We start from the raw sequence: 25,404 nt of genomic DNA on the forward strand, positions 1-25,404 counted from the left end.
AGTGAGACCTGTGTTTTACATAACTCTGTGCGTGTCCACAGACCTTCCAAAAGACCTGGATGGCAATATGCTGGTCTTTTAATATCCCAACAATGCTTTTTTATGAAACAGGAGAAAGTGAAAGAGAGTAATAAAACTCTGAGGTTGTTTGTGTAGAATTAGATCTCGCTTGTTTTGCTTGTTGAGTGTCCTGAAACCCAAATCAGATCATGTATTACTGTGTTCTCCTCTTTGTGACACAGAGGTTCTTTCATGCCTTCGACAAAATACCTCAGCAGAAATTATTCTATCATTTTGGTATGTAAGAGGTGAGTCACTGTATTTTGTATCTTCAGCTTTTTCTGAAGGTCTTTTCGGTCATTTGATTTTTACTTTTCAGGGAAAAGGGTAACAAGTGGTTCCAACATTATAGCTTTTCCTAGTTACCTCAAGCACTGTTTTTCTGAGGCACGGCGGTGTTGGAGGACTTGCTTTTAGACTGGAGAGCCTCCAAAAGAAATGCAAAACCCTCAAAATTGGGTATCTCACCACAGAATCACAGAATGGTTGGGACTGGAAGTGACTTCTTAAGATCACCCAATCCAGCCCCTCTGCTAAAGCAGATTCACCTGGAACAGGTTGCACAGGATCACATCCAGATAGGTCTTGAGTATCTCCAGGGCAGGAGACTTCACAGCCTCTCTGGGATGCCTGTTCCAGTGCTCATACTCCGAGAGAAGAAGTTTTTCCACCCATTTCTGGGAAATAGGCCCAAGTCTTTACTGGCAGTCTTGTATTTCACTTGTGGTCATCTTGGAGACCATACTGATGAGACCACAAAATCAACAGAAATTAAAGGTGGGAAATGTCTCCCATGTCATTTAGAATGATGCAACAGGAAGATGCAGAAACATTTCTCATTTCCAACTGACAGTTAAGAAGCACTGACAAAAATTAACACAATATGTGCAAACCAAGTCCTCACCTCTGCAGATTCTGCATTTGGCTTCAGGCAAATAAGGTTGCCCTCCACTGTCAGGTGGCTTAACTTGCAACAGAGTCTCAGGTACTGCATCTGGTTGAGGTCCTCAATATTGTTCCCTTCCAGGTCCAAAACCTCAAGGTGATCCAGCCAGGTCAGCTGGCTCAGGTCAGAGATATTGTTATAAGCAATGTAGAGCTCCTCAGGAGAAGTAAACAGAATAAACATGTAAACCACGGGCTTGCACAGTAACACGGAAGCTTTGCAAAATGTTTTCTGATATTTGAAATACTAAATGTCACAGGATGAAACTGGCAAGGAAGTGAACATTTTATAAAGTGTGGCTGTTGCAATCTTAAATACCAGGGGCAAATTTTGCCATATACTGCTTTAGGCCTACTCAGGATGGGACTTGAATGTTACGCCTCATTTTTAAAAGCTATTTTGTAGCATTTTTAAACCAATTCACACAATTAAAGGCATGGGAGCAAAGCCAGCCAGAAAAGGAAAGGGTGAGGAGAATGAAGACTAAAAGTAAAGAATATCAACTGAAGATAGCTGGGAGATTGTCATTGGCAGGACACATCTATACTTACTTTTAGAGAGCTGCAGGAAGAGATCCCATCTAAATCTGAGAGCCCACATCGGGCCATCCACAGGACACGAAGATGGGACAATGAGGTTCCAAGATCCCTTACAAAAAACAATTCAAGCTCCACTTGAATGAGTGAAAAAACTCAAGACTTGCTTTCTTTTCCCTAAGACTAGGCCACTGCTACTTTCTTCAAGTCTCACATTGTTTACAAGAAATTCCATTAAAAATATTCACCCTCGAAAGTGGGGAAGAAAATTGTACCCCTATTTACTTATCCCACTGTCATCTTTGTTCTTGTATGACAACATGTCACCCCAGCTCTGTTTAAGATTATTCCAAGAGCTACATCATGGTAATTCTGCCATAAATCACAGGCAATTGCTAAGAATTAAGCGGGGTTTTCTTATGCTGGCATCACTGGCTGTACTTACATGACCCAAATTAACACATCTGAGCTGACTGCATGGTCAGTCTCACTCTGTCCCTCTTACAGAGTTACCTCTGTTCGGATTTTGCACTTGGACAGAAAAACACTTTTGCCAAAAGACATTTTTTGAATCAGCAGAAAATTATGATCCTTTTCATCCCATTTTCCCCACCCTTTGGGTATAGCAAAATATCAATAAGGGATCATTTATATGAACTTTAAACTTTCTGGTCATAACCCGGAAAACCACACACTGACCTGCTTGAGTCCACACATATGTAATGTCCCTGACTCACATTACAGTGCTGCACAGTACAAAGACAACACAAAAAGGGTGGCAAATCAAACTGGGGGCTTAATCACCTGCCATCTTTGGTAACACTAAGTTGCATAAAGCCACTAGTCTAACATAAACAAAATACAACACTTTATCAAATCCCAAACCAACCAAAAGCTCAGAATTCTTGACTGGAGCCATGATATCAGAGTATCTGAATGATGATGAACTAAACAGTGGATAACTAAATTCAAAGACAGTTTATCAGAGAAGGTGGAGACTAGCATGGAGTTCACAGAAACACAGTAATGGATGAGTTGGAAGGAAGATCATCTTGCCCAATATCCATACTCAAGTCAGGCCAGTTTCTCAGGACCACATAAAAAGCTAAAATAGTTCTTAGAATTTATTGGACCTCAGAATTTTGGATTAAGCTATCTCTTACAATATTCATTCTTATAATACAGAGAACAGTAAGTTTCCTTCAGAAAACCGTGGAAGATAGAAGTCATGGGGGCCCTTGTAATCTTGAAATATCAAGGTAACAGCTGTACTCACGTCTCCTCTTTGTGGATGACAGGGAACAAGACCAGCTTTGCATTGCCCTCTGAGAGCCTCATGCAGCTTTGATATAGCTTTGCAGCAAACCCCTGTAGTCAAGCTGCCTGCTTCAGGGATACTGGGCATCCAGCCAGTCCCAGAGGTCAGGAAGGAGTGCTTTTATGAGTGGTAAGTAAAAGCACTTCTGGGAGTGCTTTTATTCTTATCTGTACTTTTTGTTGTTTCTTAACCATCTGAATACTTGGGAAGAGCCTTGTCAGGAGAAAGAAGCATGTGTGACCCTGAATAAAGGCTGAGAGCAAGGAATATCCCCAGGTGCCTCTCTTCTGTGATGGGCCAAATACAGAGTGAATGGAAGTTTCTAGGTGGAACTGAGGGTTTTCACCCCTTTGCCTCCTAGGTATTGGTATGTCCATGGGCATCATTTGGATCTATCTGACTTTATCCATCCTCTACCACTGCAGGGGCTGCAGGCATTGGGTGCCTCTAATCATCCCTTCCCTGGACGCTGCCCATTTAAATAAGCTCACAACAGATACACCACACAATGTGTTTATGTAACATTTTATAGCTTTTGAGGTACAAACAATGCAGCTAACTCAATGGCCAGAACTAAGAAGAAAAAAAAATCAGTCAGTCTCATTGAAAATCTCTTTCCATCTAAGGCTAGTCTTCCCTTGAGGAGAAAACCCTCAGTGGATATGAACCACAACACCTGTAGTGAATTCTGTGCACCCAGGAAGATTGCCTCTAGTAACACAAGGATAAAGGAAGCCAAATTCACATCACCACCTCCCTGGCCTTGCACAAGATCTTCCAGGGCCTTTTTACATTGTGTCTAAAAAAAAACAAAAATTTGTTCTAAGGGTTCCTTAAGGAACAGATGCCTCCCAAAGTAATATTTACAGAAAATATATTATTAGATTTGCAAGCTGCATGCCTATAATAAGAAAGAAATTAAATTAAATTACAGAAACAGAACCTACCATCGAGCAAGGCCAACACAGCCATAAACACAAATATGGCATTAGGAATAATGTGAAGGGATTGCACTGCTCTTTTCATGACCCTCTTCAAGCACTGATGAGATTTTCAAATTTTTAAATTTTTTCAAATTTGTGCAGAATTTTCTCTTCTGTAAATGACTGAACAGAGATAAAGGGAAGTAGTGGCTCTCATTTTTTGTGTCATTGAAACAATGTTTCTGATAGATGCTCTGTTTATTAGGCCTGCAAAACTGAAGACAATCCCAACCTGATTACTTCACATATGGTAGAGTAAAATACGGTGAATGGACTTTATTTCCATTTTTATTTTGTCATAAATTTTTAATTGAAGGGGTTTATCCACAGAGGGAGATTGCAGTAATATGTTTGTTCCTACTGTTTCTCTCTCAATGTAAAGAATGCCAAAGCAAAACAGAGGATTAATTCCTAAGCAGTTCTTACACAGGGCCCCAAGAACAAACAGTTATTCCCTCTAGTCCTTGATCACTCCATGCACTTGCGGAAGCAGTTTCCTGTTCATACTCAGAAGTCTAAGACTTCCAGAGTTAAATCCTATTTCTCTAAATATGTCACAATTTTCTCCTGCAGAGCTGACTGTGGTTAAAGCCAGTGCCCACAGACAGGGTCAGTCCATACTCACACTATATGCTAGTTCATGCATGGTGCACACTCACTAGGAATTATCAGCTAACAAGTCCTTAAAGCATTCTACTGCTGTGCACGCCATCAGAAGAAGACCTTAAGTGAAATGACTTCTAAAGACTCTTACTCTTCACAATTTGGGCTACTAAGTTTAGTGTCAAATCCATTCCAGTTTCATTCATGGGTTGCAGCTCTGACTCTCCTACAGCTAACTGGCACGAGTCAGGAGTAGCACTTTCAAGGTTAATACTAAACAAAGTTGATGAGGATTTGTATTCCAGACAAAGGAATTAGGTTGTACATCCCATGTCTTGGGTACTTGCAGAAGGCAGAACCACTGTATGTTTGCAATGCAACCCAGTGTTTGATAACAGGGTCTTGTTATTTAAAAAATGCTTAAACAGATACTACAGAATAGAAAAAAAATGAAGTCAATGGGAAGTGGTTTCTTACAAGGCTGAAGTTGGCTGTCCCAAAGCTCATCTTTAACTCAAGAAACAAAATACTAAGAAAGCATGAACTTTGCTGCACTCTTTGGTATGACTTGGCCCAGTTTTGCTCTCTTGTTTCAGGGAAGAAACTTAGCAGACCAAGGTATCTCTTCTCCTGCCCCTCAAGAAGGGCACTCCAGCTCTCATGAAGAGCAAATGACTGTCACCTCTCCTTCCCTGCTAATGTAGAGGCAGTGAGGCGAAGAGACAAAAACACTTTTTCCCCTTTGGGCCCTACTGCAGAACCAAATTCCTCTTGCTGACACTGGGGTCATCCTAGCTGCTAGAGGAGCCTAAAATTCTGGATCATGCAGTCACATTTTGGCCCTGCAGATCTTTACTCCTGCATCTGTAATGAGTCATCCCCAGTCAGAGATGTTATCACAGCAAAGTACATCTGCAAACATTTTATTCAGTAACTAACAAACTAATCTTTTGGAAGCTGCATGACTCATGCTGCAGCATCAGAGAAAATTCCCTTGTTAATTACTATAGAGATAATTGCCCTTGAGAGCACGGCTGCTGTAAGGTGAAACACGGAGCTCAAAGCAAGCTGCTCCTCACAACTGCACGCACCTGCATTTCTGAAAATTCTTCTGAAATATTTTGGCTGGTGAGATGAGAACTTATGAGCTTGCAAGAGATGGGAGTGTCTCCTCTGGGACCAGCTCTAGAGCATCTGGCACATCCACCTTGGAGGGGATGAGAGTAAAGTGAGGAGTAGTTTGAGCACACATGACCACCGTGGGCGTGCAAGTGTACACACAGGCAAGTTTTAATTTATGTTAAGTGCAGAGGGTGAGATCAGCCCAAACTGGGGAGATACATCTATTGATGTTTACTGAAATGGAATTAATGGGAATCTGCACTCTGATAATGATTTACTAGGGTAGACTATTTTAATGTAATAATAAACTCTTAATAACAATTTATCAGGGTAGTAAGAGAGAAAACCCACTATAATTATACATGCAGTGTAACAAAACAGTCCCCCCAAAATAATCATTGACCAAGACTGAAATAAATGAAACACATGTCGGAGATGAGGAATCTCCTGTATTTGGCATGATATAAACATACAGAAAATTACAGCATCTATTCCAAAAAATAGGAAGTAGGATTGAAAAGTTTGATGGCTGAAAGGAAAAAGATGAGGCACTGTACAAGGCTGGTGGCAGCACAGGAGTGCTCTAGTGATATGCAAACGGCAAAGAGCTGATAGAATGAAAGAGAAGACACTATAGAGGAAACATAGCTCCCATCAATACAATGAATAATCCCAGTCCAGTGGAAAAGTGTCCTGTCCCAAGTGATGTGGAAGCTGGGAACTTTACAGGAAAGGCAAAGAATTAACAACCAAAGCCATTATATATCCTGCTCACCCCTGCTATGGTTCATTCAAGACAGGTTCGAGGCAGAGAGATGGAGCATGGGGTGGGGATGTATATATCATAACCTTTGATTGTGATAAACAGAGGCTTACAGCCCCAGAAGCTGCCAAACCAGAGTCCGGAGTATTTACTCCACATGTGCTCCTACACACATGCTTGCCTGTAAAACACACACTGAATATCAGATCATGTTTTTAGTATCCCAAAGTGCCAAGAAATCAACATAGACTCCCCTAGTGTCACTTTTAACCCCAAAATTTGCATTTATAATTGATTTTGAGAAAACAATATTAATAAACTGAAGGGTTTGAAGGTTAGATTCCAACTATCTCAAAATAACTGCTGCAGGGATGGGAACTCATCAAACAGCCCAGTGCTTCTGTGAGGGTCTTGGCAACATCCTCCCCACTTGTGCGCAACCATTTAGTATTTTTTCCCATGAAATCTGATGCTCCCATCTTGTCATCACTCCCCCAGGCTGGGGAGAGAGCAGAGGGGCAATGAACAATTTGGCTCACAGTACCTAATAACAAGTTTGAGAAATAACGTGTTCTTCCATTAATCCAAAATACTTGTTCCTCAGGGACTGATTTGATCCATCCAAATTTTTACTGGATGAATATCAGACCTAGAGAGCCAAATCCTACTCTTGGTTTCATGACAATAAATCCTGAATAGCTCCACTGAGCTCAAGCTACCCAGTAAACACAACAGCAAAACCCTGAACATTTTCATCAGTTTGAACCCCATTGTTTCTTCCTGAAGTCAATTTTGAATCATTTACCTAGAACTAAAGCACTAAATCCATGGAACTTGCAAGTAGTATCTCAAAACACACCTGCATCTATTGAATAAATCTTCAGAACCAACACACCTAAAATAACCATTGCTGTAGATTTTACTTATTTCAAAGATTGCTCTGAAAATGAACGCACTGGTAAATTGAGAAATTTACATTGTAGGAGAGTGACCAAACTACAGTCCTACAAAATAAAGGAATAAAAGAATCCCACCTCTGATCTACAGAAATCAAGTGGAATTTATCAAGCCGTGATAACTGTGATAACATTGATGTGGTTGATGTCATCACACAATGGTTTGGTTGTACAGATAATTCTGACATCTGAAACAAAAACTTTTAAAGCCTGAATGCTATTTGAATCAGTAACATATGCTCTAATAGGAAGCTTACATAAAAGTTCCATTGTGTTCTCAAATAGCGGTATTCAAAATTGTAAAACTGATTGTATGCATGTGTTCCTCATACTTGATCAAATCCACAACACAGCCCCCAACTCTGCAAGAGTGTTGAGGCCACATCCTTATTGTCCCTGCAGTGTCCTTTTACAGTTGAACAAATGTCGTGTGAATGTGATGACCTGCCTGGCTTTGCAGCATTGCAGTCTTTGTTGGTTTTGTACTCGCTCTTCGAAATTCAAGTAGCAATATGCTGAGAACTGTTGGCTTGGTGCTCCTCTGTCTCACGTCTTACATCACCATGACACACAGGTTGCCTTCAGCATCTTATGTTCCCTTGTGCCAGAGTGAACCACGGCCCAAGGTGCAAGATAACAAGGATTGTGTCTCATCTTTTGTTGCCAGAAAGCCACTTTTAGGCTGAAATACCATGCAAACGTAGCACCTAATAATCTGGTCTCATTCTGCCTTCTGAACTGCGAAACTTTTCAACAGAAAGAGTTCCTAATCCTGTTGAGACATGTTGCTGGAGACTTCAAAAACTAAGCAAAAAGCGAGTTTGCTAGGCAGTTCTTAAATACATCAGAGAAAGGCTAGCTTGTTTTAGGCTGAAGAGAAAGCTAGCATTTACCAAATGTCTTCTTAAATAAAAATTGTGTCTATGAAATTCTGTTTTCATAACTCCCTTTTACATGCAAATGAAGAATTTCTGTGTGAACAAAAAGCTATTGTTGTCAAAGGTCTTTGCAGTAGCATGTCTCTGTGGTCCCAAATTTTTGAGGCAACCTTACTATGAATAAGAAGCTGTTTTCAAAATGGGCTGCAGTGCTAATGCCCCTGGCAATATTTGTCCCAACAAACAAATTTCACTATTTTATTCTAGGGTTGTGGGGGATTTTTTTGTTGGTTGCTTGTGTGTTAAGTTCCAAATTTGGAAAGATTTGATATATTGCTTTTTTTAGCTGTAGATCTCTGCTGAACACTTCATTGACAGCAAAATGGGTGTCTGGGAGGAAATGCATGAGGAATCTGCCTGGTGCTGCACCAGGGGTAAATAGATCAGGGAGAACATTCAAGGTGTAGCACTTCACCAATCCTGTGACTCTGCCTTTTTATCTTTGTTATGCCAAAGGGAGAGACACCTGCCACAGCTTTTGTGGGCCTACTTAGGCAAATTACAATTATCAAGGAGCCATGTGCTTTCGGCCAGCACTTTCACTAAAGCAAAAGCCTGAAAACAAGGACAGGAGACTACCTGGCTACAGCAGCCAAAACCACAGACTATCCAAGGCAGTTTGGCTGTTTTCCAGGATAGGAGCTAAGGACCACTCTGGTGGTCCTGATAAGAGCACTTGAGCCCTGCCATGGACATGTCTGTGGCCATGCCTCAACCAGAGACACTGCATAAAAATCCTTGTTGCACTAACACCAGAGCCCAATGCTCCCTGCCTCCCCCTCCAGTGCTGGCAGGCAAGGATGGCATCTGGATACAGGAGATGACAACATATGAAAAACCCAAACTCAGTGAGATACATCTCTGGGGTATTCCTGATTTATAACTTTATTCACTTGTCGTCATTGCTTCTCATTGCCTCATTGAAACCACTGTAGCAACTGCAATATTATGTAAAGCACTATATCACTTGGAGAACTTTCTTTTCCATGTCAGATTATACCTCATTTAAACAAAAAGTGCTTTGTGAGACCAACAGGAGAGAGATATTTGTAAGTGGGAGTGCTGATACATACACTTCTGCAACTCGCCATACTCGTGCCTAAGGTAACTGAGATGCTCACTTCTATTAAAGTTAATACATATGAAATGTAGCTTTAATTTCAAGTGCTCTCCTTTTCTGTTGCTGTCAAAAAAACCCCTAGAGCAGAATAATGGGCTTGATCAATGCTGATGGAGTCAGGAACGGCAATTCCTTAACACACGAATATACAACATGTGTGGGAAGGATAACGTAATTTTGTGTTAATTTCCTTTTGATCATTAAAACTGTTTGTCAGCTCAGTTACTGCTATAGCATTCTCACAATGAAAGAACAGTTGCTTTAACTCAGCTCCCACAATCTGAAAGGAGTAGAGATTGTGAAAGTGTGGTCCTGTCGAACAAGACTTGCCCTTGACTACATTTTTTCCACCCTACTTCAGCTCCCACCCTTGGCATAACACTGCACCCCAGAGAAACTGTGGAAACCCAACACACCATGGCTGCATCCCACTGGGTGCACTACATCTTCCACAAGACCAAATGGATTTTCAAACAGGAAAAAGTTGAGACACACAGTAAATCAAACTCTCACACCCACAGATCCATTGCCCCTCAGTTTAACCCCAGAGCTACTGGCAGCTCCTATAGCTTTGGCAATTGTTCATTCTCACTGTTGAAAGCTTACATATAAAAAAAAATAAAGGATAATGAAACTGTGGTTACAGAATGAGTTACTTACATCGAAGAATTGAATCCCACAGTGCTTTGAAATTTCCTGCATAAATAACTTTTCAGTCTCCCACATGTTGTGTGCCTGTTTCACAATATGTTCCAGGTCTGAGCTTTGGCAGAGTAAGACAGATCTATTCCAACTTTGCTTTAATATAGATCTCATCCTTCAAAATCAACACTTAGAACTCCTAATGCTTCAGGGCAAGCAGAAGGAATATTCTGTAAAAGATCCAAATCCTCTGACAGATTCAGTGGTGTTAAGACACCACAAAAAAAAAAAAAAAAAAAAGAGTCCCTGAAACATCTTTTTCTGTGTATCAGAAAAAACTGGAATTCTGGTTTGATTGACCGCACACAACTACAGAATTGGATCAGCTTAGAGTAGCTATTCAATTTTTGTCCTGGTTATGGCTATAGAGTTTCTGCGGTAAAAAAATACTTGAAATATTGCAGAAGTGGGTTGATATGAAAACCTAGAGAGAAAATGTAATTTAAAATGATTCAGTCTGAATATACAGTGGTGGAAACGCAGGTTCTTGAGATTCTTTAGATCAGGCACATTTCTATGACACTAATGATTTGCTTCCAAGGCTGATGGCCATTTCTTCTTTGTAACTTTTTCTTTCTTTCTTTTTTTATCTGTGTATACATCTAATAGCAAAACAAAAAATAAAGAAGCTTGTAAGAAACAGATACAGGTACAACTTGGACCTGCGAAAGGCAGTTGATTTCCTCCAAATTTCTTTCCTCTCTCAGTCTCTAATATTCACTACAGATCTGGCATGACAGATTTGTCTCCATATGTCCCAAGTCAACTTCTTCCTTAAACAATAGCTTCAAGTGAGATTTTCTCTACTTGTACTGGCCTCCAGATGTTCTTCTACAACAAGCAAGCAAGATGCAGAAGAGAAGTTTGGGGGACCTCAAAGCCCATTATAGGATTACTGAGACAGACAGGACCTTACAGATTTCCATACTGAGGGTGTTACTACAAGGCAGAGCCTCAGCATTTCCTTTACGGCACACCAGTAGACATCCCAAATCTGGTGCAGGTGTGTTAACTGGATGTAGATCATCTTGACCTTGCTTTTGACGCATCTGTAGTTGCAACACTAAGCAGAGTAAACCAAAACTCTCTAAATTCTTGCCTATGGTGAGATGAAACAGTAGAAAGTGGAATGGTAGGATTGTGGGGTTGATGAAGTTCAAACCAGGAGATGTCACAAAAGGTCTTTCAAACACACAACCTTTCATAAAACTTCTGTTAGCAAATGTAGAGGTGGTAAGTTTCATTATCAGACCTTTGTGTTCAGGTTCTTACCCCCTAAGAGGAACATATAGTGCAGCTTATTGCAAAGAGTGAAGAATGGGCATGCATTACACCTGCTGATGAAATCACAACTTCATCTCCTAAAACACAAAGGCATTTCAGTATTTATTTCTTGCAGCTATTGATCCAGCTGTTGATGCATCTGAGAGATCTGATGCATCCTTTAAAGAGCTCATGATAGGAGGACAAAATTTTGCCACACAATAAATGAGGAACATAGCTAGAGAAAAAAAAAGTGTGCATGTATTTTAGGGGAAAAATACCAACAGGCCCTTTGTGTGCAGCAATGTCTCTGCAGAAAATAAGAACAACTAAATCAACTCTTGTGTGGAGAATATGCTATGGAAATTAAATCATGAAACTGATTTTACACTGAAACTCTATCTATTTATTCATTTTTATTCCTCTCACTTGGCAGTTACAACTGACAAATACAACCATTAGCATAATTTCCCCTCCAACCTGATTCCCTTCCTTTTTTAAAATCAGAATTTACCTTGCATTCCAAGAACGTATTTTCCCACTGAACCTAATTATTTTCAATAAGAAAAATCAAACAAGCTGCGGAGAAGCAATTCCCTTGTAGAAGAGAATCAAAACAACCTACAAACCCATTAAACTAATGCTGATTATTTTCTTATTTCCATCAAGACAATCTTTTCACAGCTGGATACCACTCAGGAAGGAGGCACCCAGCTTGAGCTGTTTTTGTGTTATTGTGCCACAATTAAATTTCTCTAAGGATCCAGACATCTGGGACTGTGCCATGGGAAACCCAGGGTTGACCCAGTAAGGAAACCCTGTCTGACTGTGAGTGTGGGGTGTGCAGGGACCAAGAGGGGCACCCATGGGGACACTGGAGCTGCTCACTGAAGGGGCTTTAGTCCCAGCAGAGAAAATCTTGGATGGTGTGAGTGTTTCTGCCAGAGTGGCTCCTGGATGCTCAGACAGGAAAACTTCCTTAACAGTTCCACTGGCAATGGGCTAATTACTGTTGCTTCCCAACCCTGTTCTTTGCTGTTCCTCTCACTATGATTATAACCATTTTTTCCTCATCATTGGCTAAAATTAATATTTAGGTGTAAATTTTCGTAAGTGAACCCTGATATCGACAGCTGAAACAGAGCAGTTGCAGACTGCCTAACAGCCAGGCACACAAGTACTTATTTGCTTGCAGAAATCCACTCGTTATTACTGACATTTTTATTTATCATTTCCATCCAGAGAGTATAAGCCAGATCAGGATACCATTAGGCAAAGCCTTACGCACAACTTATTCAAAAGACTGTGTCTGCCCAGGATAAAATAAGCAACTGAGATGGAAAATACAGCATATTTATACAGCTAACCAGGAGCTGAGTTGTAGTTTTTTTTGTTTGAAGACCTGGTTCAGCTGGATAGGTGCAAGGCATGAGAAAACATCCTGAAAGGAAAGGCCACTTTTAAATCAAACTCAAAGTGGAATGCCTATTTAGATAGTGAGCAGAGAAAGAGCACAATTACTTAATGGGCTTGTCTTACCTTGCAGGAGTTTACTGGCAGCCTTCCTGCACACATTAGTGATTACTTATTTACTTTGCTTTTTCACTAGCCATGTTCATGATGCAAAGAGTGTTGCTGTTGTCTATGATGATCCTCTGATGTTTTTTATGCCCTGCATTGTATGGCAGTCACAAAATAGAAACATGATAGTGGTGTCCTGCTGCCATGGAACTGCTCAGGTGACGAGAGCAGATCCTCTCTGCTCTGTGAGGAGAAAGATGCACTGCACCCTCCTCACCACCCTGCCATGGCCAGGAGACTCAAGCCTGGAGCTGCAAGGGCAGGCCCTGCCTCATCATCCCCTTCCTCACAGGTACACCCTGTACCTGACAGTCTGAAATAGAAAGCGGAGGAGTTTCAGCTGGGGAAGTCTTCGGAAAATGGGGTGCTGATGGTGAGAACTATGGAAAGACACTGCAAGGCCACAAACCTGTTTTGGTGTCCTCTGTGCTTGCTGCAGAACGGAGCCCGAGCTCCATCGGGGCATTTGTACAGAAGAAGTTCAGCTTCCCTTGCTGGACAATCAGCCTGTCAGATTCCCTGATATCTAAGGTCACAAAGACACATTTTCTACTTTGGGCACCTGACCTGGTGAAATCAAACCAGAGGTCTACCCAGGACAGATAAGTGGTCAAAGCAATCAGATTTCCCTAGGGCTGAAGGCAAACAGGCTGATTGTGCTTTTCTGAAAATAATCCACTCAACTAAAAGAAGCTGTATTTCTGTCCCCAAATCATTACTTTTTATCAATAATATGAATATCCTTAAAACCATCAATGCTAAATAAAACTTGAGGTCACAGCAATTTTGCCCAAGTTTGTAATACTCCCAGGGATCTGCAGGCACCAATACAGAGAATACTCATTAATACAGAGATTAAGATTCAATTTAAATGCTTTCCTAGCTCCTGGAAAGCATTCAAAGTCCTCAAAGAATATGTTCTTAAGACAGACTTCATAACAACTTTAACTGCTGAAGGACTTTCAGTCCAGCTACAGAAAAGAATTAACAGGAACACTTCCTACAGAAACTAGCCTGCATTTGAAATTAAATGCTTTCCCCATCCTGAAGTGTGAATATGAAAGTGAACAGTGATGCTCTGGGTGCTGAAATAAGGATATGAAGGGATTCACCCTGACCAAATCAGAGCAGTGGTTCTCTGACTGCATTTGTAAGAACAACCTAGAGCAAGAGCACCCTGATTCCTCGCTAAACACAGTAAGACACTGCTGTAACACAAATACATCATCTGTTGACAAACATTTGCACCTGTAATGCAAGCTGAATTGATTTTAGAAACTATTTGGGGATTTTAAATATCATAACAGCAATGCTGATCCTTGCTGCACAAAACCCGTTGCTTTAACATGTGATATCTATGTATCTATGTACATGTTACTGTATATCAAACATAGTAATCCAGTAATTGCAAAAGATTGGAAATGACAAGCAGAAGAAAAAGGAGGGATAAAAGTGGAGGGAAAAAAGAGACAGAAAGGAATAAGTAATGACAAGGGCAAAAAGCAAATTTAGGGGAATGATGCCCCCTTGTTCCTCTTGTTTGAGGGAGAACTATCCAGAATATAGTTGGTGCCTAGACACACTATCAGCAGCGCATCAGACTTTGGGGTGATCAGTGTCATGGCTCAGTCTCATACAAGATGGCGTAACTTGATCCAGATCCAGCAAAGCAATTGGACCAATGTTTAATTTTCAGCTTGTGAGCAACACCACTGAAGGCAAACTTCTTGTGGCTTTAAAAACATGAGATATTATATTTCCTTAAACTCTCTTTTGGGTTAAAAGGAGGTTTATTGCTAAGTTAAAATACCTAAAGATCCTGATTCAAGTCTCAAAAATACTTTTAAACATTACTTTAGAGCCCTTACCCTGAATTAAGAAAGAATTAGTTTGGCTCTGGTTTCTTAAAAGTCATAAAATGATCAGCAAAATCTTTACTCAAATCACTTGGTTCATATTTACAGTTATTTTTTTCACAGCCAAGAGGGCTCAAAACATTCCAAAATGTGAATAAAGAGACTCCTATGTTGCTAGTCTTGTCTCCGGGAGCTGCTGTTAAAAAAAACAAAACAAAACAAAACAAAAACCTGAGGCTTATAAAAGCATAAGAACTGTTGATTTTGAATGTACTCTGCACCTTGTTCATTTGAACCTGCTGACGATTTTACCAGATGAAACAGACCAGGATTACTTCCCTCTTTTTCTGGGGGATGCTTCTGCAATAGTGCAAAACCAGTCAGAGAACTGCAGCAATGAAATGTTAACTCAATGTGGAAGAAGAAAATCTGCTTTCCTTATATCCTCCATACTCACTTTTGTCCCCACACTTTGCAGTCTCTGCGTTTCATCTCACTCAAAATATGACAGCCTCTCTCTGTTAGAAGCAGTTGCTTGAGAAGCCCTGAGAGTAGATCACTCTTCTGCTGGCTACAATGTGCTGTGGTGAATGGGAGGAAATTAACTTCAGCTGCTGAAACAGCTTCTTCTGGAAACTTACGTGAACCAGGTCCCAAGATTCCCCTATCTGATTTAAAAGCCCTTTCATAAAGATATCTATCTAAATACTTTTAAACAGATCTTTTCATTCATCCCTGAATTGAGAATAAAAGCAATCTGATAAAAAAAATACACAGGCTACATGCCAAAGCAGAAGAAGAAATTCATTTGCCTTGGAATATAGTTCTTTTACTGGAAGCATTTAAAAAATGAGGACCACGGCCATCACAAAAAAAACCCCAGAAAAACTACAAACAAACAAACAGACAAACAAACAAGGCAGATTTTAATAGGCACTGTTCAGAACAGGCTTGACTTTTCATGCTCAATTATCAGTTCATAAATCTAAAAGTTCTGAGTTGCTAGCAAATGGGTGAAGGTCACCAAACAAGGACACAATGAAATTATTGTGGTTTAGAAAATCAACAACACTATGAACTATTTTCTTTTCACAGTACACTGGATTTTCCAGAGCCGTTCCCTTCAGCAAAGGGCCAGTAGAAAACCAAAACCCAGAATCAGCCAAGAAAGAAATTTCCTTTCAACCACCAAGATCAATTATCTGCAAATAAACTTGGATATATTTTCCTTTTGGATTAAATGAAATAGTTGATAATGATATCCTTTCAAAGTTTCAGGTATTCAAAAGTAATGCAAGCTTTAGGAGGATTGGGGAAGGACCATGAATTTACAAGTAAGGTAGCTCAAACACATTCCCCATCAAAGGAATCACAACTTCTTGAGGAACTACCAGGAAAAGCCAATAGCCAAACTCACTGACCTAGCAAGCCTTGCTCTCTCATAGAAGATTGTAATACAAGAACACCTTGACTCCTCACTGCCAGAACAAGACTCCTTTGATTTCCACTGCCTGGCAATGCACACCTCAGCATCCTCACAACTTAAGTTCCTATGTGAGGCTGACAGGAATAAATGCCTCAAAAAAAAAAAAAAATCACTAACTAAACTCAGGATGATAAACCTTCATTTTGATATCTACCAAGTCAATTCTTCTTTGATTTTCAAAATGAAAAAAAAAAGAAAAGTTTTAATTCCATTTCATCCCAAAACAATTAGGTAATCCTACTCTGCTAGACAAGATGAAATAAAAATAAAGTGACAAAACACAAAGTCTCCCATCTTATTACTGACTCATGCATGCACACTGACAGCCTTTTCTTCATAATCATTCACCAGAATATGTTTTTATGACATAAAATAGAATGAAAAGAATGTCTGCTTTTAGCATCCCAAGTATATACAAAACACCCTCTATCTTTTTTCTGCTTTTCTGTCCTTGCTTTCTTTTCAGTAAATAAAACCAATCTTCCAGTCAGTCCTTACAAGACATTTCCTATTATCTGCTGCCCATTTTCAAATTACCACCACAATGATTCTGACCTTATGGCTGGCAAAATCTGTGGGAATTACTTTCAGTAAGAAGGAAGAACATTTTATTCTGTCATCCTCAAAAGCCTCATTTGCAAGCGTTTGGTTGAATAAAACAAAATAATAACTTTTTTTTGGATAGAATTCAAATATCAACAAGATTAATTAAGAAATATGATTCTGAATTTTGGAGTAAATGGCAGCAACCTCTAGAATGGTTACACTAAGTATGTTACATTAGGTATGGCAGGCATCACTGCTGCTCTGGCAGCAATGTTGCTCTAAAGGGCATTAAATTGACATGGTACAGACATCCAAAAATAAAGTTCAAATACAAGGCTGTGCTTGCATGGGATGTGCCCTTAAATGATCTGCGTTTATCAATGACAGCTTGTCAAAGATGGGAATTAATAAAGCAAAGCTACTGCTGTAACTATACAGACTGAGTTCACGTCTGGAGGAGCTAACAAAATCTTCTTCCTTTACCTGTTCCCTGACAATTGCATTTAAGTGGCACACAGAAGGAGGAGCAGGTAGCTTCTCCTGGGGCTGGAGTGCCTGGGAATCATCACAGTATTAGACTTGCTATCCAAGCCCAAACATATTTACATTAGAATAGATCAAATCAAAACTCAGCCTGAGACCGAGCATTCCCTGCATCAAGGTCCACAAGGGTGTCAGGTCAAAGAAAATGGTTTGCCACTGAGAAATTAGAGTCTCAGAATACAGAGGTGCAAAATCCTGCTAAAATCATGAGTCAAACAGTTTCGTTTTCCTGAACTGCATTCTTATATTCAGTACCAACAGAACTGATAAATAGGTTTTCTGTTGACACACTTTAAGAGAATATGGAGTTTTGATCAAACTAAAAGCCACTTCTTGTATTTTTTCTTTTTAATATAATATCTATTAATATTGTCAAAATTTAATTTTTTTCACCCACTACTTACTCCTCCATTGCAATAATGGAGCAATTTCATGCTTATGACAATGGTTGGTTGCTATTAAAATAATAGTAACAATGTAGATTCACCACTTTTACATGTTATGGATTAGAAGGTGACAAAAACAAAATTTAGATGGCAGATACTTCATCTCATCACCAAAACAAGGGAAAATAAAATCAAAGCATAGCAACTGAAGTCCATTGGATACTTTAAAGAGACCAAGAAGAATTTATTGCCATTTCTTATGACAGAACATGTTCCCTGAACAAGAACTGGCAAGCCCACTACTTTTTCCCCCATGACTTCAGCAGATAGCCATACAAAGCCAGAGAGCAGTCCTGTTTAAAACAGAGCCTTTTACACAGCCCTCTTCTGACAGGAACTGTGGTTTTCCACTTTGCATTGACTAGCAAGGGTAATACAGATATCAGCACAGGAGAGAGAACACAGCTCTGCCTCCTCATTGCGATGGTTTTCACTTCTACCTTTCCAACCAAACAACTCCCCCCAGCTGTCTGGGAGAAAATGTGATGTTTTCATGCAGCCCAGCAAGCTAGGGACATGCAGGCTTCACAGCAGCTCTCATAAACCTGATCCCATTTACTTCAGTAAAGCCAAAGTGATTTTCATCAGCTGGGGAACTGGTCTGACCTGTACAGAGCAGGCTACTGTGCACAGTAAAAGCCCAAAGGCTGAAACACTGAAATCCAAGCACCCAGACATAGATAAGAGGGGAATTTTTAGCTCCTTTTAAATGTGAAACAAATTTCCATGGACTTCAGCACAGCAGGAACTTCCCTGGTGCAGACTAGGGCTAATTCATTGGCACTGTTGGCAGCTACACTGATTTATTCCAGATCAAGCCCCGTCCTTAAACTTCTGTGGTAGTAGAGCATTATTCATGACCTCATCCATTACCATAGCATGGAGAAATGGAAGGAGTGAAAGCAGCACAAATGAAGATTTTAGCACGTAAACAAAATTGAGGGCTGTTATTCTTTATATTTATTTCATGGAATCATTAATTTCTTACCTCACAGACACAAGCAAGCTATTGTTCAACTTCAGTTCTCTCAGATTAGGCAGATGCACACCTGTGGGAACAGAATAAAGAATCACTTTGAGGACATGGGATTAAAGTAAAGGAAATTTACGACAATTACAAGTTGAAGCATCTAATTCTATAAGCATTTCTTAGCTGTTTCTGCCAGGCCTGTGCTGGACTTCTAAGAAAATCAATGAGATTATTTCACTCAAAAAATATTTCATCCTTTGCATTTTTGAAACATGTACGTATTGTCTGCATGACTACCCAATTACAATTTTTGAACCTCTCACTGGAAATTCTGATATGGCACCTTGCCAGACTGACAACAAAAGAAATTGGCTTGATGAGTGTCTGTTTTCTTTGGTCCGATTCCCCATCCTGATTGACTTTTAACTGAGTGATACTCTGCAGAGCTAAGGGATACTTTAGAGTATAGCATTCCATGACCTATTTAATGGCAAGTAGTGATGGACTTACTGGATACACAGCCAAGGAACACTTCTTCAAAATACAACTTTAAGTCAAACAGCAAACACAAAATGTTCCATGTCACAACATCATCTTTCATAGTTCACAGGTTCTCCAAATGCTACATTTTGCAAAGCATTGCTTTCTTTTTTTAATTTTCTGGATGCAATTGTTTACCCTTGAATTGTACAAGTTTCACACCTATAAAAGCCTCAGTATTCTGTTATTACTCCATTTAATGGGGTTGGTTTTTTTTTCATATCCCTGAAAGACATTTGGCTCTTTGGTTCACTCTAAAGATAACTCTGAACCAAAATCATACACCAAATCCCTCTGAGCTACAGAATAATTTAGACATAAGCTCAAGTCTCAGAAACCATTTCTTATGCATAGTAGCAAATGTTTACCCATTCCCACTAGTAGAGTTTACTCAAGGTTGGTGAGTATCCTTCAGTATAACATGCAACCATGTAGAAGTAATACCAATTTTAGACAAACTGGATCATTGCTGAAACATTCAAATGTATTCTCAGCAAATATTTTTATGAGTTCTCTGAGTAATCACTGTCTGGCAAGGATGATTTACCAGTGTCCAGAAGGACACCAGTTGAGTGCTTTGCAGAGGATAAAAAAAAGAAAGGGGAGTGGGATCTCAAAAGCAAGAAAGGAGGTCATGTTGTTCATTCCCCAAACAGAACAAGAGCATTTATGGCAAAAACATTTCAATAAATCATGTCTTAATAGAAGCATTATCTACATCTCATGTTATTCTGGAGTGATCATAATGCACATATTGATCTTCATGTTGTACTGCAAGTATTTAAGATCATGTCTTTGCAAAGAACTTTTGAAAATACAAAAATTCGAAACACATCGTGTGATTTTTTTATTTGGCCTTGTTTGTCAATCATTTTCCACAATCCACAAAAAATTGAAGATCAAATTAGAACACACAGTCCTCATCCTGCAGGGTATGGTTTCTCATGTCAAACAAGTTTTATATGCTTACATGTAAAAATGACAACAAAATAATCTGGAGTCCTGGCAGAGGGAATATGAGGATCTTTGTTAATTACTCACAGCAGTCATACTAGCTACTGAGCAAAGACTCCCTCAGATATAAATCATGCCCTTAGAAATTCCACCCCCTTCCCCCTCCCCCCAAAAAAACCCAAAACAACAAAAAAACAACTAGACTCTAGAAATTTACCATCCTGTTTCTGACAAGGATGGAGAAATTCAATGACATCCCCTGAAGTGTTAAAGGAAAAAATGAGAGTGATGTGGCAGCATCCCCAGTCCCAGCTCAAAACTGAGCAGTAGTGCCATGGATTCAGTAAGAGAGGTAAAAGGGTTACCAAGCAAAGGCTGTTGCAAAGCATTACAAGGCAAAGGAATTTAGGGACTACTGTTGAGCAGAAGATTTCAGTCTTCTTGAGGAGTCAAGAGAAATGGAGAGAGTTGCCCAAGAAAAAGCTTTTCACTGAATGCATTTAGGGTTGGTTCAGGAAAGAAGCAACTATTAAAGGATCCAAAGAGGCCGAGTGACAGGCTGAAAATGCAATTTTCACATCTGGTTAGTTCATTATTGTAACTTGATCCTCCATCTCAGATTTTTTTTTTTACACTTTGGCACAATCTATCTCTGGGAACTCGTAAAGCGTTACACTTTAATGTGTGGTTTACTAGCTTGAAATAGAAGTATACAATGTGTGGTGGTACAAAACTCTGCCAGGAATATTCTGCAATGTATTCCTGCAAGTCTGCAGGTTCTTCCCTCCTTTAAGTTTCCTATCGATATGTAATTGTTCTTTGGTGCTAAGAATTCATTGTTCCATTGATTTTTCTGGTTTTCATAATCCCAAATCCTTATAAATAGATTAGAAGCCAGAATTTTAAATTAGGAAGAGAAAATTGTAAAATGAAGGTGACAAGATACTTATCCCAATGTAAGAGTGTATTTCTGATTTTTTTTTTATTTTAGCCCTCATGGTATCTTTTCTCAGAGCAAGGACACATGATACTAATATATAAAAATACTCTAAAGTACAACAGTATTAACTTCTAATATTAATTTTAGAAGTACACGTGGTATATTCCTTATCTTGAAACTGCCTTCCTTTGAATAATCTTGATTTTTAAAAACAAGAATGGTGCACAGAAACACTGATGATAGCAGGACAAGGCTGAGAATTCAGAATGACGAGCAGTGTTATCTCATCTGTCTACAATTCCCTTTCACTAAAGACCGGTTTCGTTACACGGCTATGAAATTACTAACCACCAACAATATACTAGTGTTAAACTATTCTACTGTACCAGTGGAGCAAAACTAAATGAAGGGCAGAAAGAAATCAAAGTGCAAGTTAGGTGAATAAAAGTGATAGACACACTCAACAACACTGCTAGAAGTGCTGCACTTCACAAGCAGGGTAGCAACAAAGATGTCTTTCCAAGATACCTTGGTACAGCAGGTGACATTCAGCAAACTGACTAGGAGCAAAGAGAAAGCAGCCAAAATGCCAGTTTTAATATATTCTGCAAGTAACAACACTTCTATTTCTGACGCTCATTCTTTAGGTAGCATCATATCTTTGTTTTTCTATTGCTAAAAAAAAAAATCATTGTGGCTGGACTTGTTGTGTCTTTTGGAATAAGGACTAGTGAAAAACAACTGACAAATGCCTGCACTGGCATCAGGCAACGACTGTGCTTTGTTGATCCCACGACACAAAACAGGCTGTACATTTCTAGCAAGACCAACCTGATATGCAAATTAAGCAGTCTCTAGTTCACTTGAGCTGTTTTTGACCAAGTAAGATACATCACTTTGATGCTATTTCTACACATGCGATTTTTGCCCATTTCTGGGATGAACTGGGCAATACAACTGGAGGTGAGCCCACAGCCCTTTCAGGCAAACCCACGGCAGCTGCAGTCGAGCTACCTGAGATGGGGATCTCACAGAAAACACATCAGTGAGGGGTTTCACATAAGCACACTGCCCCAGTACATACTTGTGACTCCTGGAGACCCTGCCCAAGCCCTGCTGGAGGGCTTGTCCAAGCCTTGCTCAGCGAGTTTGTCAGCATCAGCAAAGCCAAGACCATCCTGGGCAGGAACACCCACGTCAGACTCGCTCTTCCAGCCTCTGTGTTGCTCCCTGCCCATGCAAGCACCTGCTGCTGCCACGCTGGCTGCCAGCAAAGGTGTCCCAGCTCTGCACCAGGAGTGCCAACAAACAGGGCAAGAGGAAAGAGAGATGACGATCCTGCGTGAGAAATAGCACATGGCTACTCCTGAACCCCTGGCAGAGCTTTGCCTTGATAAAACGCCTGCAAGGGAAGTGGCAATCTCCAGACACGTAATCAACTTAGTCTGGCCACCAGCAGGCAACAATTCAATTAGGACCAGCGAACAGCACTGTGGGTAACTTGATTTGGAGCTATTAAAATTACTTAGAAATAAGAGGACTATGTAGTGTCTTAAATGACTCCACCCCACCATTATTTTCAACAGGAATTTCTATGAGCCGGTCATGAATGCAATTCCATACCTGTCAGCAATCAAAACTGACAGGATAAGCTAATGAAAAGGAAATAGTCCCTCTGTTTAAATATGAACTGAGGTCTACATGCAGCTGAGGAGCACAGAAATCAACTCCAAGATACGCAAGCTGGATACAAGACTTGCCAGGGTGTTCAGTATTTCATCTGTCACTCAGCAAGGTGCACTGAAAACAGCTAGAGAATACAGCAATTACCCCAAACCCTGCAAAGATTCAGATTTAAGCACTGGCACAAAGTCTTTTCCTAATTCTAAAACTCATCACATAAAAATATTTCAGTATCAGTCTTTTCATGTTTTAGCCCACACCTTGTCCCTAAGAAAAGTAACTCTTCCTCCCCACCATGCCATGCCATTTTCTAGAGGCAGACCTGACAAACTGGGCAAGGTTAACAGGAGGGTGCTTTAAAGTTTAGCACATCCCAAAGTGGAATGGTCTCAAGAAAAACATCAAGCAACAAGTTTCAAATCACTCTGGAAATCTTGGAGTCATGAGTGTTTGTGTTCCAGTCTGTAACATAGACTGTGAACCTTGAAATGTTTCTCAAGTAAAAACTGTGGTGTAAATTTGGGATTTGAGTGCTGCAAGGTCCCAGGTGACTCAGTTATGTTCAGTCTCACAGCTTTTAACACTTTCACCTGGTCTTTTAAGACCTTGCATGGCTTATTTTATCCTTACACAAAAAATCAGTCTAAACAATATTGGTTACTGAGTGCGGACTGATGATCCAAACTACTTGATGATGATAAGAGCCACCTTCTACAACTAAGGAATACAGTGAGAGCAAGGTGAAGTGGTTTAGTATGTGCATAAAGAAAGCTTATTAGCCAGGTTTGAAATGCAAAAGAAACACTAAATTACAGAGCAGTCCCGGTTGGAGGGAACAGCTGGAGGTCTCAAGCCCAGCATCCTGCTCAGAGCCAGGTTGTCTGTGAGATCAGGGTGCTCAGGTCTTCACTCACTTGAAAACCTATTGGGAGGAAGTCTCCAAACCTCTCCGGATACTCCTATTGCTTGACTGCCCTAATAGAGGGAAAACTTTTCATCCTGCCACACTGGACATCTGCCATTGCAGCTGGTCTGATTCTTACCCTACTCTTTTCCTCAGGCTATTTCTCCAGACCCCTGTGACCACAGACCAGGTCAGCTGCACAGTTCCAGGGGCAGGCAGCCCGCAGGGAGCAAGCAATGAGCCCAGCATCTTCAACAGCAGTCTTGCTTGCGTTCACAGAGGAGGTGCAAACTGCTCTGCAAACCCCTAAACGTTGAGGCCTTAGTCCATGTGCCTAAAAATCATCTGCCATGTGAAAACAAAAAGAACTGAGGTAAGCCTCCTGCCCTAGCTACCTACTGGCATTTGCAAAGAGATTTTCACAGGAAGAAAACCCAGAAGCGCACCTTAAAAAAAGAAAAAAGAACAGAAGGAAATTCAGACTGGTCTTGATGTTCTGTTATTCTCAAAAGCAGTGGGGACCTGCAGGGGCTGATTTTTATGGCCCTCAAGGCCCAACTCTTGGTGTGAACAGTGGGAGATAAACAAGATGAAAATTATTTGCATCGTGGACATAGTGTTCTGTATTTTGTATTCTGTAAAGGTTGCAAAAACCCAACGAGGGCCAAAGAGGGGAGGAGAAGGGATTTATTCCAGTAATGAAAAGGAAGTAGAGAGTGATGAAGGTGAAACATTTTGCTGGCCTGTCACAGCTAATGTAAAACGGCATAGGAATAGGAGCACACTTTTGAGCATCATAGAAATGGTATAATGAGATTTCCTTATCAACTGGAGGAAACATGATTGAATAGATTATGATCTCTGAAAGAAACGGATGTAATTTACCTTAAATTATCAAGTGCCTATGAGAAAGAGATTTATTCGTGAAATAAACAGAATAACCAACACAAAGGGGCTACATATACAAAACAAAAGCCCCCTTCACTGTTCTTGCTCAACCATTCTTGACAACTAGACATCAAAAGACCCACTAAAGCTAGTTAGCTGTTGCACTAGTCATTTGCACATGAAAAATTAACTGCTTGTCTGAAAGCACCAGTACACAGTTTTGGGGACATGGCTCCTTTTTAGCACCGAAAATACTACTCTGCAGTAGTTACTCAGCTTCAATGTAGCAGAAGACGGACTCTGGTGTGGTAGGAATCCACATGACAGAAAATGACTGCTAGTACTAGAAAAAAAATGGAAGGCTTTATATTGTCAGAGTTAACTCTGCTACAGAGGGAATTCCTTTGGTACTTCTCACTTCCCTGGTTCAGTGATGATGACATAAAAATGAATGACAAGTCTTAGGGTTGTTTGGGGCTCATCAAAATGCTGTATCTACAGGACCTGCCTCCAGCTCATTTCCCAGCACAGCTCAGTGAGGCCGTAGAGGGTGCAAAGACAGGCTGCTGGAAGCATGATACCTGATACCACTGGCAATTCCTCAGTCACTGGGAAATCTCAGAGTGGAGAGAAGCTGACCTTTGGCTTCTGTTTCACTAGAGACAAGAGTAAATGCTCATATCATATGAGAAAAATTTGTCCAAACTAATGGGCTTTAGACAGAAGTCATCACTCATCCCATTGCCAGAGTTTCCAG

At 40.3% G+C, this 25,404-nt stretch overlaps 1 protein-coding gene across 6 annotated transcripts in view; it reads right to left on the bottom strand.

The window, feature by feature from the left end:
• The window catches only part of LRRC56 (leucine rich repeat containing 56), a 61,053-nt gene that overhangs the window by 13,485 nt on the left and 22,164 nt on the right, over positions 1 to 25,404 (bottom strand). For all 6 annotated transcript variants that reach the window (XM_066187794.1, XM_066187793.1, XM_066187791.1 and 3 more), the window contains 3 exons: positions 18,757 to 18,817; positions 1,558 to 1,654; positions 965 to 1,162 (listed from right to left, as the gene is read on the bottom strand). In XM_066187794.1, coding sequence (XP_066043891.1) covers positions 965 to 1,162; positions 1,558 to 1,654; positions 18,757 to 18,817 — 356 coding nt within the window. The remainder of the gene's footprint in view (positions 1 to 964; positions 1,163 to 1,557; positions 1,655 to 18,756; positions 18,818 to 25,404) is intronic.

This window comes from Chamaea fasciata, unplaced genomic scaffold (genome assembly GCF_029207755.1).
Source record: "Chamaea fasciata isolate MVZ Bird 193981 ecotype frontalis unplaced genomic scaffold, bChaFas1.0.hap1 SCAF_7, whole genome shotgun sequence".
Classification (NCBI taxonomy): Eukaryota; Metazoa; Chordata; class Aves; order Passeriformes; family Sylviidae; genus Chamaea; species Chamaea fasciata.